Raw genomic sequence first — 17,959 nt, 5'->3', positions numbered from 1 at the left:
TTAACACCCATCTTTTCGTCTCTCTTGGCATTTAGTCATCTCACTTGGCATTCAGTCAACTCGCTTGGCATTCAGCCAAAACTTGCTTTGCATTTAGTCAACTTGCTTGGCATTCAGTCAATTATTTTTTTGGCATTCAGTCAAAACTTGCTTGGCATTTAGTCAAATCACTTGGCATTTAGTCAACTCGCTTGGCATTCAGTCAAATCTTGCTTTGAATTCAGTCAACTTGCTTGGTATTCAGTCAACTCACTTGGAATTCAGTCAAAACCTGCTTGGCATTCAGTCAACTCGCTTGGCATTCAGTCAACTCGCTTGACATTCAGTCAACTCGTTGGATATTCAGCCAACTAAGCTCACGAAGCAAAAATAATTAGTAAAATTATAACCATAATTAATTAATTAATTAAATATGAGCTAGCTGGTAGTGATATGGGTGTTCACTCCCTTCTGCTTCACTCGTTCTGCTTCTAAACTAGTAAAGGTTGGTCATGACAAATAAAAATATATTTCATGGTTTTGCACAACTAGCTGCCAGTTACATAAGTTATCATTTATAGGAACTATATTTGGGAAAAATAAAGGTAAACAAACTTGATCTTGATAAAATGAAACGTAAATTCTGAAACAATAAAATATTATTTTATGACAAATTATTTCACTAATTTTGACACACTAAGCTAGAAAATAGTTAAGAATTTTATCTAAAAAATAGGATAAAATGTTTTTAGTGTTGCGATGGTTTAAGGATATGGAAAGTGTCAGTTCTGTCGTTAATTTATTTTTTCTTGCCAGTAGGAAATATACAAATTTAGCAAACCAAACAAACAATGATTAACAAAAATCAGAATAATAATGTTATGTTAATTCAAAAACACGAATATTCATTTATTTTAAAACCTTAAAATTGAAAGTTTCACGAACATTTTTAATAGTTAGTTGAAAGGCGTGGAGCAGTCTTCCTAATGGTTTCGGGTCGGCTTAAATTCACCAAACTTCGCCACCGAGTTTTTTTTCCTCCCCGACGTGGTCGAATGGTTTCGTGGCCTGTGTGATGGATGTCAGGGGTGTGCCCGAGAGAGGTGGTTGGGAAGGGGGGGGGGGGGCAGATCAGGGGGGACGCCTGGCGCGGCTGATACGGCACATGCAACAGTTATGACGCTGTGTGAGTAGGGGGGGAAGCGATCAATAGCCCGGGCTCGCTTGTTAAGAATTTAGAGGAGGGGGGGGGGGGGAAGTCAAACCAACACACCGCGGGCATGCGAGATCGCCACTCGTTAGTGGAAAGTCTTGCATACATTTTTTTTTTTGCTCTAGTCACATACATCGTGGTTAGACGACTGCAACTCGGGGCGCGAGACGAATGCTATACGGCGTCCCACTCTTAGATTGCAGTGTGGAAGTAAAATAAGCGCTTTCGCTTTCTCTCTCTTTCTAACACAATCTGACTAACGCAAACGTTGTCCATGTTTCTGCGCGCGCTGTTGACAAATATAATACGTATTTTAATTTGAAGGTATTGATTATTGTTTATTTATTTATCAAGTGAACATTACAATTTTTGTATGAAGTCGTATCAATGGATGTGTGTGATTTTTGTTTTGTTTTAGGTTTCAAACAGGCTATTTATTAAATATTTATGAGCGTGGTAGTGGGTTTATGCCTAAAAGATTATAAATTACTCAAATTTATTGTTAAAATGCTTTCCGTGCAATCAGAATTTCAAAGGAGTATATCCCCCCGAACTTCTTTGTAACGTGTTAGAGATATGGCAACAGTGTGCGACCTAAGCCGTGTACTGCAATCTAAACGTGAAACGGACTATAGCAGGTGCTTTCCTTAATTCGTGACTTTAGCTGAGATTTAGTACGTGGCTTTTCTGAAATGAAAACAGGTCCTCTGGCCAGTAGTGATAGTTAGCTTATGCTTTGTTTGTTTTCAAACAGCTTATTTTAAGCTGGATGACAAAATTAATAATGTCTAACAACAACGAGTGGAAGGATAAGATTTATATTTATAATTTCTTTAAAACAAAAATGTTATTGATTTAATCAACTAGCCTTTTAATCTCGGGAATTATCTTTTTTTTCAAAAGTCTCTTTATAAACAATGTTATGTTATTTTATCGGAATAAAAATTCTAATAATTTAAAAAATACTAATATTAGAAAAATATAGTTTATAATTTAATATATCATGAAGTAATATTTTAACAAAGTTCCGTGACTGAACGACATGATTTTTCCTCCCTTTATTCAAACAACCACAACGCTAGTCTTAACAGGTATATATATATATATATACCATATAATCGATCAATAAATTCACATCAACATTAGTAATTGGTTGAGGAATATTTAATATGGTTGAACTTGTAGCATACCACATTCTCAGCTATTGGTTATTGCATTTTAATAATTAATTATTTCATCAGAACTCAGTCGTTTCAAAGACAAACAGAAAGGAAACGGAAAATGAGTTTAATGAATACGAATGAGTGAGAAAGAAAGAGAGAGAGAGAGGTAGACAGTTGACACGGAATTACCTGTTTATTTTACATAGGACACTATAATCAGTTATGAGTATGACTTTAAGCCAAACACAAATGCAGTGCTTATATGGGTGTGTATATATTTTTTTAAAAGTCGTATTATGCAATATACAATTTTGATACAGCTTGCTTGAAAGGAAAATTTAACAAATCTTCGAACTCCACAAACCTTTGGACATATATATCGCTGATATATAGTTCAATAGTTAGACATCATAAAATTATATGATTTGAGATATTTTAGTTTCTAAGTTTTGAATAATGAGAATTCTGTAGTATGTTATTATGGCGTGTAAATTTTACCACAACATTACAATCTAAGATAATACAGCTGCATGATAGGGCAAAAATTAGAAAATTTCATACCTTAAATTGTAAAATGTTAAGATGTCTCACTATTGAAATAGATCAGCGATATATGCATGTTTACAACATAGCACACTGAAATTAATTTTGGTGTTTCGCCTGATACTTTATTCCCAAAAAGATGCTTTTAAGAACTAAAGTTTCGTGTTTTTTTTATGGGCTTAATTTTACTTACGGGTTATGTTCGAGGTTTTAACCATTTTATTTTGTTTTTGGTTACTCAATTTGCAATAATGCTTCATGATTAATGTGCAATGATGTATGGATACAAAGTTTTAGAATCTTTCGTAGAATATTCTTATGGCTTTGTTCTTCGTGGGACTTCAGCACGGGAGGTCTCTGAACAACACCCTTGCCATGGTATTATCCAACACGCTTTTCGCGCGAGAAGCAGCAATTCGTGCTCGAGTAGATATTTAGAGTGGAAATGCGCATAATGAGGCGAGAAGAGAACGGAAAACGCCATCTTGGTTCCAACAGGTTTTTTTTAGGTCGTGACAATTTTTCTATGTTTTTATATTGCAAAATTTTGTTTGAATAAAACTAGGGATAGGCCAATCCAAACCTCAAATACCGTCAAATACTTAGTATTCGAAGGATTCGATATTTGAGGAAAAAATATTCTAAGAAAAATATTCGAGGAAATAAGGTAATTTAAAATTGAACTCTAATAACCCCTTGAGTTTACAAGGCCAATTAATTTTCTTCAAAAATATCCTGTTATCATTCCCCAAGATATTGTCCTTTAAACATGCAATTGTAAAACTAAAATTAAAGAATTGATTGATTCTGGGAACTTAGTTTACGAATAAAACATTTAAAGAGTTAAATGTTTCAACACCATAGTCAGTACTTTTCATTTCTTAAAGGTTATTTTATTTCAGACCCTTGATTTGGATTCGAGGGGTATATTCGTGGTTCTCTTTGGGTTTTGAATTCGAGATTCGGATTCGAGAAAATTGGTATTTGACCCATCACTAATTAAAACATAGTTTAAAATCGAATGGAATGCCTTGATTTAGTAATGACTGACTGCTACAAATATTTTCCCTTGTGAAATAATTGACGTTAAAATTTAGTTTTTATTTTTATTTTAGGAATGACTGTAACTGATAAAATACACATTGTTATGGTCTCTCTAAATCTCTTCACGCGTGGTCTGTTCTTTAAAACGAAGGGGAATGTAGACAACCTACAAGAGCAGAACGGCCAGTGGACGGCCAAAGTACATATCGAAACTCTCCCGGTCATTCTGCCACACGACAAGCCAAAACGCAGAGGATTGTTGAACGAACGCGCATTGCTTCGTTCGAGGCCCCGCTACGACGGACGCGCTGCTCCCGATGGGCCCACGTGTCACATGACGTGACTCTAGGGCCGCGGTCGAGATGGCCAGCAGACAGCCAGCAACTGGCCAGCAGTTTGGCGTACTCAGTGACGTGAGCGAGTCAGATGCGAACGTTTTCTACGAAGGCGCAACGAAATACTTTTTTCCCTAGTAATTGAGGCTATAACCAGTGATTAAAACAAACGTAAACTTGACGAACGCAATAAATATTTAGTAAAAATGAATACAAGAAGTTTCTTTACAAATTGGAAAATATTTTTAGTGTAATATCTTTAATTATTAGGTTTAAAACTTAACAACTTCCTACCTATTTTTATTTGTGATAAGTAACGATTTGAAAGCGTGAGAACTTACAAAAAAACCCTCTGAGATAAAGAGTTATTTTTTTTACAAAAGATTAGCTATTTATTTAATTTGACATCAGGAATGCAAGTTCCAACACAGCATTCAATGTATCACGCAATCATGTTGTGAACAACACTGCGTCGGGAGTGGTTGGCACATTCTCATTATAGCAGGGACCTTTCTTTACACACCAGCTGAATTCGAAATATTTGTCAGCAGGCCAATTATGACCCCCCTCCCCTCCTCCAACACCTATACGTGTGAGAAATAATTCAAGAATCGGTCTTGCATCTCATGCTGGAATCGAAATAGCGTGACAGTGGTGATACAAAGATTTCTAACCAATCACGTTCAACACAGCTATGCCATCAGCGCGAAAAAATATCGGTTTGAAATGTTATCTATATCCATCGCGTTGCTGGTGCGGCGTTATTGAAATGCACGTTATTATTTATTTTTGCAATGATTTTTGAACTGTTGCATTGGTAATTATATTATTATTATTATTGAATTTATAAGATCTTGCTTACTGAATTTATCTTTGAAATCTCTGAATGAGTTTACGCACAGTGATATTATACAAATGAATGTTAAATTTAAATTAAATAAATCGCCCTCTCAAAAATATGTATTAAAAAAAACCTTCAAGTGTTGATGGCTCTCATATACGTTTAGTGCGTATGTAACAGCAAGTAACATTTAATAAACGTTTATTTTTAGTTGTCGCTCTGGTAAAAAAAACCTTTATGTTCGCAATAATTTGATATTTTTCTGTCGCATCGCGCCGTCACGTGACTGCGATCCCAGCATCATGGAGGCAAAAAACCAAGAAGCGTGCAATCTCTGTAGTAGTTGAAGTCGAAATGAGAACGAGCATCCACCTCTCTTTCCTATCTGGATACAAAATAAAAATTTATTTGGTTGTAATGAAATTTAACTTTTCAAGATGACATTTTTACGAATCTCCCTAGCGAATCCCTTTCGAGATTTGAACAAACTTTATAGAATATCATTCTTTAATACATTAAAGGTGATAAAAATATTTTGTTAATTTTTCGGTAATTTTGTAATAGTTCGTTTGTTTCATTATGTGGATAGTGCACTGGATATGCCACTCGTAGCTAGCGTGAAGAGACTAGTAGTACTCACGCAAAAAGCTTGTTTTCGTTAGTGTAAATTTTTTCATAAAAACATTAATGTGATTTTGTGAATTAGCGCTCGTATCGCAGTGGTCGCCAATTTGTACTCGTTTTGGTTTTCCGGATAATTTGTTGTATTGTGCACTCTGGGAAAAGCGGGCGAAAGAATATTCAGCCAAAAAAAAAAAATAACAATGTGCAGAGAATTTGTCTTAACCCTAGTTTGATAACAACACAAGGTAAATTATAATTCATCTGACATAAGCACAGCTCCAACTACCACGAAGTTCTTACTATAAGTTATCTGTTAACAACTATTTCACATGTTGATTTTATAAAATTATAAATTTAGTTGATACTGTTTCTTTTACGGATGAAAATGTGTGCAGAATGCAGCCAGCTGTCGCTATTGTCAGTGTATTTAATAATTTAACGCATTTCCTATATCTATATATTTTTATCTACGTGGATTGTTAATGACTTTTTCTGTGTTTAAATTGATTTTTGTTTTTTAATGTGTGTTGGTGGAATGAGTGTTCGCCCGCAGGCCAGCCAATACTGCCGGCACCTCCGGACCGGACCGTGCAACCCACCTGTCCGGCCGCCTGGGCGTTGTTCGGGTCACCCGACTCCTTGCCCCAGGAGCACTTCACGGTCTGGCCGTTGATGTCGGTGTTGTGCACGGCCACGATGGCGTGCGTCGCCGACTCCTTCGTCGAGAACCTGCGGGCAGAGCAGCGGGGCTGACGCGCGCCCAGGGGACAGCCTGGCTTCAACATGCACACATAGCGACCAAAATTCAACATTTGGCCTCTTAAATTTCGTGGAATACCTGAAGTTAATGGTCTCCCCCCCCCCCCCCCGTGCAGTGGAATCGAATTCTTTGAATGAATGACTCAAATTGCATTAATAGTATAAATAGGCACTATAGTATGGCCTTAAATACAAAAAGTACGAAACTGTTTGAATCCAAACTGGCGTCTTATGTTTACAAAAATTTTTACATTTGGGCTTAACTCGCTCCCGACGGAGAGGTGATTACAGATAAAACACACAGTGACGCAAACTAGGGATAGGCTACTATCAAAGGAAACCCAAACATTTTTCTTGGGTGATCGTGGAAGACATGGAACACTTGAATCAGCACGGCTGGACCGGCATTCAAGTCCGGTTTCTCCGGAGACGAGCGGCGGTGGGCTGGCACTTCCGGGAGGCGAGCCAAAGGCGCGGGGCACCTAGACCGAGACCTAGTTTATTGCAGTAGTCGTGGACCCACCCGCCAGATAGTAGGTTTCACCATAGATATATTGATTGTGAGAAGTAATGCATAAGCTTTTTTCAGGTAAACAAACCAGTAAAAACTTATTCACTTTATTTTGGTAGCCACATATTTCGTGGTGTGGCATACCAGATTTTTACAATATTTCCTACTATTCTATATATAACATGCCTCTTTTCATTACACAGCAGCTTTAAGTGTTTATTGCGCAGTTAAGATCTCTGTTACTAAGAAATTAGTCATAAACGTGTTAAATTAACGTTATAAACCTAAAACTTTGGATTTGAACCTCATTTCCGAGTTGGTTTTTGCTAGTAGTTATGGGTCCAACGAACAGATCACGTTACATGTCGCGCTAAACATGGTTCCAGTTTATAATATAAGAGTCGCACATCTTCTATGGGCAAAGGGGACATGACTGAGGGGTGTGGTTTTGTCCCTTCACAACCGTACTGCGGAAGGCAACGGAACTTCGCAGCAGAATCCTTCCGCCGGGTCTGTCCTTATATTTATGCCATGGCAATATCTCCCTGGGCAATGGCTGGGGGATACTAAAATAAATCTCCGGACCGATAACACCTAGTCATCATCTGCTGTCTTGGTTAAACGATTTCATTGACTTGGAAATGATGTACGCAACAAAAATAACACACTAAACATAAACGATCCAATCTGTGATGGATCTTGTTTGTGGGCGCCTCGCTGTGGAAGCTGCAGAGGAAAATGTGTAGGTGAGGGGGGGGGAATAGGGGGTTTACGAGATCAAGTACTCCTTAATCTATCCCTTAGTACATACCAAGCGATCAGTTATCGATTCCTGACCGGCTTTACGGCCAAGATTTTCGCGTAAGTGAGACGTGTGGCGGGACTGAGTTTCTTAATAGAAGTCCTCCCGCCTGTCTCCCCCTAATCATTTTATTGCTACTCCCTATACATTCGTTTTACTTCTCATCCGTCTCCACTTACTTCTACTAGAGCAAAACTTTAAACGTCAATCGATTCATTCAAGATTATTTTAATTTTTGTTTTTAATATTTACAATAAAAAATATTATTCAAGTGGGGGACAATGGAACATTCCAAAACTTTTGAGATTGACATAGTTTTTACAGATTTTTATTGCTAAAATTCTTAAACACATAAGTATTTTATGCCTTATGCTACCGTGGAGATCTACTCTACATCATCAGTAAACTAAATCAAACTTAAACTTAAAATAAATATACCTCAAACAATCGCCAACTGCACGTGTGAACAGGAACATTCTTGATTTTTGTGTATCTTTTTTCTTAACGTATATGATTAAATCAAAATAATTCTAGGGATAAAACAATTATCAATGATCGCTGTGTATTGACCGCTCTTTATCTTTTCCAAAATGAGTTTCAAAACTGATATGACAAAGTACGACGCGTGTTTTGACTCAAACTTCAGCAGAGGCGAGGAAAGAATCGTTGGGAAAGAAACCATTCCTATGTTCTCAGAAGAACGATTCACAAGCTGATTTCAAAACAGGCGCCCAGAAAAAAAAAATTATCACGGTTATTCCCACGATGGAGCAAAGAGCAGGAAATACACCGCGCTTAAATTCTCGCATCGTTTGGTACGAATATTATTTTTTTAAGCTCTTGCAAAAGAGACAGCCAACGAGGATGGACGCGGGATTTATCTCGGTCTTCCTTCGCTAGAGCTCGTCCGTCCCTGGGGGAGAGGAGGGGGGAATTAAAAAAATCATCCGCCCCTTTACCGTGCATCGCCGAGGACCGGGCGACGTGACGTAACTGCCGGGGAGAGGGGAAGGAGGGATGGTAGGGCTCCATCAATTAGCTCTTTCAGGGAGAACACTGGGTCGACAAAGGCGACCGATTGTTGACAAAGGCCTCCGGGGGAAATGGGGGGCGAGAGGGGGTGGCAAGACAGCTTCGGGGCGCGGAATGAATTATCGACATCGGAGGTCGCCGTGTAGAAATAATAAAATTGACGCCTCCACCCCTCCAGATTGTGAAACGGCGGGAGAGAGAAACGCCAGAATAAAAAAAAACTTGTAGGAAGAGATAAAAAAAAGGTCTTGGGGGAGGGAGGAAGGGAGCTGGATGTGTGAAAAGAAGATCAGAAAACTACAAAAAGTAGGAATTACGATGCCGAGTACCCACGCGCTCTTGGTTAAGATGGCGACCTTCAAATCGGGCAAGGTATCTCGGTTGGTGTGTTTGCGTTTTACCGCTACGTAAAAACTTCCCGAATCGTCTCGTTTAAACCTGTTCAAGGAATTCCTTTGCAGTTTTCTTTAAGAAATGAATGTTAGCCGCATGCTCGAACAGCGAAATAAAATAAATTTGAAACTACCTATTTACTCCAATCAAAAACGTGTCCCCCTTTTTTTTTTTTTTTTCATTTCGGTCATTACGATTTAAAGGATAATTTTTTTTTTAGAGAACACAAATTCCGCATGTGAAGATTAATGCCAAAACGTGACTGAAAGACCTCAGTTGTATATACAGATACTATGTATTTCTTTAACCAATCATGTTTAAAATCAAAATGTAGAGTTATCTAATTCTCACATGTCAGTTGAAAAAAAATATCATGATGTTTGTTTGAGAACACTGACAGTTGTTTCACACTTTTGACAGAACAACAGTGACCAAAGATACGTAGACCACTGTTGAGAGCTGAAAATTTGAGACAAGTTACATCATGCAGACTGTAACAAACACTCCAACCCAGTAGCCATTAGAGTCCGAAAAGAATCAGAATATCTGCTATTAATACATGCGTAATACCAGTTGTGAATCCAAAGGCTGGTGGGGAGGGGTTAGTTTGAAAATCTAAAATGCCCTCCTGCCCCTTCTTATAGCAAGTTACTCTTGTACTGGTAAAAACGGCATCGATTCGAAGGCTATGGAAAAAAAAAGTGGTTTTTGAGATAGGTTATCGTATGTTTGAAGCAATTTCAGAACTTTCGCATGAACCAACAACTATTACTATGCTGTCATTTACTTGCATTTCCATGCAGACAAAAATTTTCAGACATAAAATGATTAGAAGAAAGAATTTTGAAGAAATCCAAATATTACAATTGAAATAGCCTTAAAAATCTAACAATATGCTTATTTAATATTTGTACTATACCATCTGGTTTGTAACCATAATTAATAGTAAATAAAGCAGAAATTTTTAATTGTGAATGAAGAAAAAATAATAGGAATGCCATACGCATATACTTTAGAAATATTAAAGAAATAATTTTCAAACATTTTTAAGTCTTAAGATTTCTTGTACTTAAAAAGGAAATGTGTTCTTATAAACTAAAGAAAGTTAATTCTCCCAAAATTTTCAAACACAATGTTTTGCATCAACACGAAAAAAATATGAAAGTAATATAACACTACGGCTTATCATTAAAAGTAGTAATACGTTTTAAGATAAAATATTTAACAGCATTGCTCTTATATAAAATATAATTTCGTCTCAGCTTTACTTTTCAGCTTTTGAGCTGGCAGCGCCATGGCTTCAGCCAAATGCGGACGAAATCTGAACTGTTTCAATTTTAATTTCGGTGAGCGCCGCGAGATCGCGAAAGCGGTGGCAGTAACGCCGTGTTCAAGCAACAGATGGCACTCGCGGTACTAGCCACATTGCTCCCTCGTATGGATGTAATAGCAGCCTCTATGTGGCCATTGCCTGATCTAAGTGTCATGAAAGCGAAGTAGCTGACAGGATTACAAGGTTGTTATGAAAGGTGAAGCTAATTGTATTCAAAAATCCTCAGTTTCGGCAGAAAACAGCCGGACCTAAAGTATGAAACGGTGGACGAATATGGCTTAAACTACTTTACATGAGGCATAAGTTGCTACTTCAAAGAGTCACACGCGAATAATTTCTAGACAGTTATTTTTTTCAAATGTATTTCTAGAGATTACCGTTCAAGCATTTTGAAGTTATTTTGAAATAGGTAGGTTGCAAGACATATATAATTTTTGCTCGTTTCAATTCATGCTCTCCACGTTTCAAATTAATTTTGTAAATGCGATGTTGCCACATTACATATGTGTGTCTGAAACAGGAATGTGTATATGGGATGGCAAAATAGTATTTTCCAAAAGTAGATGCCACTCTGCATAAGATTATAGAAATTCGGTACACAATAAAATCAAGAAATAGCCTAATATAGCCTGAAAAAAATATTTACAGCATTATTTTGTCAACACTGTATTTATCATATAATCCACAACGCAATGCTCTATAAAATTCTTCAGTAAACTGAACCACCGCTTGCATGAAATATTTCCACTCAAATGACGGGTCACCTTATTTTAAGCTTGATACATTTGTTTCTTAAAGTAAAATAACCAATTTGTCAAACCCTCCCCCCCCACCCAGTGGAAAGGGGGGGGGGAGGTTAGGAGAGAGAGTACAGAGACAGAGAGAAGAGAGACTTTCTAGCCAATTTAATAAAATCTTTGGTGGTTTGTACGCTACGTGATCATGTTTATGCTATCACTGTTTCAATTTACGAAAATTAGAAGTAACTTGGGCTTGGGGAACAGAGCCGCACGTTTTGGTTGGGGGGGGGGGGGGGGGGGGGTTGATATCGGCGATATATCCAGCACGAAATCCAAAAAAATAAATAATAATAATAATTTGAAAGCAGACAGCGAGAAAAACCCATGATGGGGAACTATCAAGGGAAATAAACACGGTTCCAACCAAGCAAAAATATTTGCTTGAAAGTTGCTGAATACGTTTTATACTTAATCTTAACAAATTAACAAATATATATTCGAATGTACGAAATTGTATTGATAATATATCAATGAATTAGACTTAATTTCATTCTCAATGAGTAAATGAATACAAGTAATATTAGAAATTTATTTGAATAGGGACCTTATCATAAAGCCTAGTTAAACCTAATGTTTTATTTTTATGATTAATGACAAATTTAATACTTAGAAAATTTGAGCAGTCTTAAATTTATGCTGAAATTTCTTGTACACAAAATTCAACATAAAAATATTTTTTGCCACGTTAATATGTACACTTAGTGGATAAAATTAGGTAGATAATTGTATCATGTAAAAAATCATGCTTACTGCTTTACAATCTTGCATTTTGACTATATGAGTCATTTTGAGTCCACAAAAAAAATCTTTCAGATATATATCATTCATCTTTACTCAGAAAAATACTAATACATGCCGGTAAGGTCGCATTATTTTAAACTGAAGATTAAACTATTAAAAACACAAACAAGTGTGATTTCTTAACTATATCAAATCGTCGTCTAAGAAAAGTAAGCATTAAATGTGAATAATAAATATATCCGAAATTTTTCTACTTTGACGCAATAGAATATTGTGTTTGAAATTCTCAATGTCACAGATCGATATTATAAGATATTACTTAAGTCTGAGAGATCTACGCTCGTCTGTAAAAAGGCGAAGATGCATTTTGTCATAACATCTTTAATCAGTGGCAGAAGTCTTCTTTCTCGCTCGTAAAAAAGGTCACACAGAACTCAAATAACTCTTTGAACTTAGTTTTTTTCTTTTTGAACTGAAACTTTTTTACTGCTGGTAGGGTAAGTACAAGCGATGACGTCATTATACTGCAATAAACATGTGATGCTAAGAGGACAACGAACAGTGCAATGATAATGAATTGGGTGATCGATGGTGGAGAGGAGTGAGGGGCTCAATATTGGGGCACTCGATGACATACTCACATTATAGCACACTTACATATTTTCGCACTTGCATACTTTCGCACCTGCATACTTGCGCACTAGTATACTTGCATAATTTCATATTTGCGTTCTTGTATACTTGCATAATTTCACACTCGCATAATTACATACTTGTGCACTTGTATAATCGCATACTACCATAATTGAATACTTACACACTTGTATACTCGCATAATTGTAAGCTTACGCACTTATATATTTGCATAATTGCCCACTTGCCCATTTTTATATACTCGCATAAGTTCATGATTGCGCACTTGTATAGTTGCATACTTACGCATTCGTATACTTGCATATTGCATACTTGCGTACTTGTAAACTTGCATAATGGCATACCTGCTTGCGCACTTGTATACTTATTTAATTGTACCCTCACAAACTTGGACGCTGGCCAAATTGCGCATGCGCGCACTTGCTCACTCGCATGCTTGAACACGTTCTCGTACCTATATCTGTGAAGTTTACCTTCTAGCGTTCTGCCAGCCACGCCCCACGTTAATGTAGTCATGTGAATCTGTTACGCGAGTCGTCGACCCCGCGAGCCGAACTGACCGTCAAATGCGAGCGCCGCCTGGGACTGGCGGAGTATGTCGCACGGCAACCACTCCGGTAATGCGGGTAGCCTGCACTACGAGCTTTGAGGGCAAAGATGATTACGGCACTTCCGGTTCTGACTGTTATTGACCCCCCACCACCCTAAATAATGTCAACTGAAGGCACGAGGGATTGGCTGTGGCGGCGCAGTGATGCAATGCCTTGTTACCGCACTTGTTACGCAGAGAAATTCCATGTTCTGTTGGGATTAGAAAAAAAAAACTTTAAAGTAGGAAGCTTACTTAGAGAGCGATCTATGGCTAGGACGAACTTATTACTTTTACTAGAAGTGAAGATAATACTTCGGGAAGTCAAGCTAGCTGAGAGGATCTTCCTCCATTGTATTTATTCACTAATTTGCCAGTACAGAGCACGAAAAGTAAACTTTCGGGAGCTTAATAAATACCGAATCATCTTTCAGGAGTCGGCACTAAGAAAACACAGTCTTGATAAACTACTTCTGGGCTTTGTGACTCTGGCCACAAAAATACACGTTCTAGAGATACTATTGACTCTACATAGTGAATGTCTTTGTTTCTAAAGAAAAATATTCTTAGGGACAGCGCTATGTTCTAAAGAAGTGTTATTTTTTTAAATTCTAAACAAGTTAATTATTGTGAAACGTCTGTGAAATATTTTTATGCATGACTATTTGCTCGTTTGGAAGAAAATTGTGTTAAGAAAATTTTATGAAATAAATAAAAACAATAGCAATATTTACTTTATTCCTTACACGCTTCACAGCCTTTTTATGCTCTCTCAATACTACCATCTAAAGTAATTTTTTGTCATTGGGGATTTAAACTGGCAAGAGAAATGGTAGTTGCTACGGGAGTAAAGGGCTATATCGGAGTATTGGGGCTCAAGGACCACCTTAATATACATTTATGTATGTGTAAATACTCTTAAAATCGCTCGCATTATAAACTGTAGCGTTGTATCTTTCCTAATTAGTTATACCTATTTTCGTTCTCATTATGTTAATTTTAACTTTATAGAATAGTGAGTATCATGAGGAAATTTCATCAATAAAGTGATTTTAGTAAAAACTAGCTAAACAAAATTTATCTACGAACCTGAAACTTTTTGGGGTGAATAGGTAAATATTTTTGGAAGTTTGATTCTTCGAAGATGGACGAGAGATAATTTTTTTTTCAAAGCGATGGCCAAAATGAAGTGTTTATTATTTTGAGAAAGAATAGTTATATTAGAAAGTGAAAGTTAAATAATATTAGGTAACACAGTGAACAAAATTTTACACCTGAAATGTAGCCATTTCCACAGTAAATTTTCGTCAGGGAAAAATTCTTTTCCTACTGCGCTTCGAAAGGTAGTCCGATTTTGGTAGCCATTGAATGAGAGCAGTTTACTGTAGTACTCTTTTACTGAATCAGACCCTCCGCGATTTGCAAGGTTTGCAGATACGTGCTTGTTGTTGACTTCTGGCTGAAGCAGCAACAGCCACTGCGAAACTGTTGCCTCGCCAGTAAGCTCGTGAGTGGACGTTGCGAGTAAACAACAACACCCAATCAGCGGGCGTGACTGTCCCTGGCGCATGCTGCGAGTGCGAGGACCGGCTCGCTGTTTGTTTGCCCGCCGCTGACGGCAGCATCTTCCCGCTGTAGCACACACTCCGGCGCTCGGAGGTCTTCTGTCTCCGCGCAGTTTGATGTGGATGTCGATACCAGCCGGGCGCTTCTCTCCGGGGAAAATAAATCCCCAGATAGCAATAACAAACCAGACATCTGGTTTGCATCTTGGAATCACGAGGACCTAGATGCCGTCGAAGACGTTGAAATACAAGCATGGCAAGGGCAAGAAAAACCCTACTCAGAGCGTATAACAATTTTAACGCAAATGCAGAAATAGACCAATGCAACACTCGAGAATACACGTACAAGAAAAACAAAATGTTTAAAGGTGCATCACTCTCAAGTAGTTGTGAGGAGTAATAGTCCGGCAGTCATGCGATTGTTTTTTTGTTAGATTTAGTGTCCTCATTTATTTTAGTATTATTCGAAACTCTCTTTCTCTCTCTCTCTCTCTCTCTCTCTCTCTCTCTCTATATATATATATATATATATATATATATATTCAAACGCTAGTATTTTCTTTTGATTTGTCAAATTAATATCATGTTTAATCTTTGTTTTTTGATGTTTTCCTGAAATTATTTTCTAGTTTAAAAATGTCTAATATAGTGCGCAGTTTTTTTTTTAATTTATGGTTTACCAAGTTTAATACTACTCACACGAGTGTAATTTTGTGTAATAATTTGAAATTTAAACAAAATTTAATTGTTCTGAATGCTTTTGTAAGCATTTGTAGTGGCTTTAAAGTACACACTAGTTCTTAAAGAACCATTCTGATTGGTTGAAATATCTTGTAGCTCATAGCCTGGATCGACGACCAACTGTTAGGAATATAAAGTTTGTTCTGAGTCCTTTTGAGGAGCAATAGTACAAAATATTCGTCGTGTTCGAATTATCATTTTGTGAACGGTGAATCGTGATTAAAGGACAAAATATTATATTTGATTCTTAACAAAAATATTTATACTAATAAAGTGGAGGAATTAATTACTGACCATTAATATCGACCGTACCACAAACTGAATGCCAGTTTTAACATTAGAAAAGAATATTAAGATAACACCAGTAATTCGTGTGACGATCAGCAGTGACATGTGTAACTGTTTTCGAGCCGTTGAAGTGTAAGTTCGTCCTTGTGTGTTGCGATGAAACGATTCCCGCTGTACTCAGACGCTACGAGTGAGTCAACCAGAGCAGAGCGCCAGAGTTGCAGTCAGAAGGAGATCTTGTAACACAATTTATTTCATCATATAAATGAAAATGATTTTGTATACTTACTTCAAAATCCGGTACTTTATGTTAATGAAGTGTTAATGTTTAATGTAGGTGTAAAATTTAGAGTTAACTTTGTTTTAAATTCTTTCAGTTCTTGTTTTTATCGTTCATATAAGTGGTTTTCAATGGTTATTTGTGAGAAATGTATGATTTGTTATTAATTCAAATTTTCTTGTCATAACCACTTTATGTTCATTTGTAATTCCAGGAGTTCCTATATTTTGAGCTTTCTCATAGTTGCTTTACAGTTTTGGCTATTCAACAAATTTAATTGAGTTTATCATTTTTTGACTACTATCTGATAAATGGCTTAATGATTTAATTATCGAGAAACATAAACTCTAACATCAAAATATAATACTATAATATACGAGTTAACACATTGGACTCTAAGAAGTGTATCGTTAGTTGATTTGTCATTTGGTAAAGTATTTATGTATCTGTATAATAATGGGTAGTCCAATGTACCTTGACATTAATTTCGGTAATTACATACATGTTCACAATTATGAATGCTCCAAAAAATTTATAAGTTGTAGACAATGAATTTTTACTATTTCAGAATTATATCATTCCTAGTTTATCTTCCAATAGTGTCTGGCACCCTTAAATTATTAATTTACATATAAAATCGATTATAGATATTTCAAATCACACTTAGACCAAAAAATGCGAAACCAAATTTTCTCACATATTTATAAAGAACCTTTTCTGTTCACAATTAAACCTTTATCTGTGAACCTAAGTCAGCATCTTTAGTGGACATTTTAAAATCACGCCACACATTACAGCTACCGATAAATTGTTAGTATATCTCTAAGCTATAGCGTGAAAAGACTGATTCGGTTATGCTCTTGAGACACATGGGCATAACTGTATACATTTTAAGTTTGTAATGTCTGATGTGTATGTGTGAATGTGGATGTTTTATAATGAGTAAGTTACAAACTATGGGTTAGAATTTATGTTGAGCAGTTCACAGCATTGCTACTTAATCAGTGTGTGTTTACAACGTCTCTAATTCGGAAATTTCATGACTACGACCATGCCGAATAAAAGATTTTGCTGGATTATCGAATTTTAATATAGTTTTAAAACGCCACAATGGCATTTAAAACAAGTTGTCTCTGCTGTACTATATACATAAATAATATATGTGATCCTTGGTTTATTTTAAAATCAATAACATGTGAAATGTGGCCCGCTAGTAAACAGGAAAAATTGCACTGAAATGAAAACAGTCAGTACATAACGATGAACTCCAAGCAATTAAAAAAAAGGCGGTAGTGCAGTGATGCGAACTAGTGGCCAAGGTGAACGGCTAATCGGTGCCGCATTACAGGAGGTGCCGGATTACAGAATGTGCCGGATTACAGAATTTGCCGGATTACAGAATGTGCCGGAATACAGAATGTATCCATTGTAGCTCATAGCCTGGATCGACGACCAACTGTTAGGAATATAAAGTTTGTTCTGAGTCCTTTTGAGGAGCAATAGTACACGATATTCGTCGTGTTCGAATTATCATTTTGTGAACGGTGAATCGTGATTAAAGGACAAAATATTATATTTGATTCTTAACAAAAATATTTATACTAATAAAGTGGAGGAATTAATTACTGACCATTAATATCGACCGTACCACAAACTGAATGCCAGTTTTAACATTAGAAAAGAATATTAAGATAACACCAGTAATTCGTGTGACGATCAGCAGTGACAT

At 36.6% G+C, this 17,959-nt stretch overlaps 1 protein-coding gene across 2 annotated transcripts in view; it reads right to left on the bottom strand.

Moving 5' to 3' along the window:
- LOC134530605 (cytotoxic granule associated RNA binding protein TIA1) overlaps window positions 1–17,959 on the bottom strand; it is a 717,211-nt gene that overhangs the window by 19,220 nt on the left and 680,032 nt on the right. For both annotated transcript variants that reach the window (XM_063365590.1, XM_063365591.1), the window contains exon 6: window positions 6,342–6,471. In XM_063365590.1, coding sequence (XP_063221660.1) covers window positions 6,342–6,471 — 130 coding nt within the window. The remainder of the gene's footprint in view (window positions 1–6,341; window positions 6,472–17,959) is intronic.

The sequence above is a fragment of the Bacillus rossius genome, chromosome 3 (assembly GCF_032445375.1).
Source record: "Bacillus rossius redtenbacheri isolate Brsri chromosome 3, Brsri_v3, whole genome shotgun sequence".
NCBI classification, from domain to species: Eukaryota; Metazoa; Arthropoda; class Insecta; order Phasmatodea; family Bacillidae; genus Bacillus; species Bacillus rossius.
Note: the sequence above shows the minus strand (reverse complement) of the source record. Positions and strands in the feature narration are given on the sequence as shown.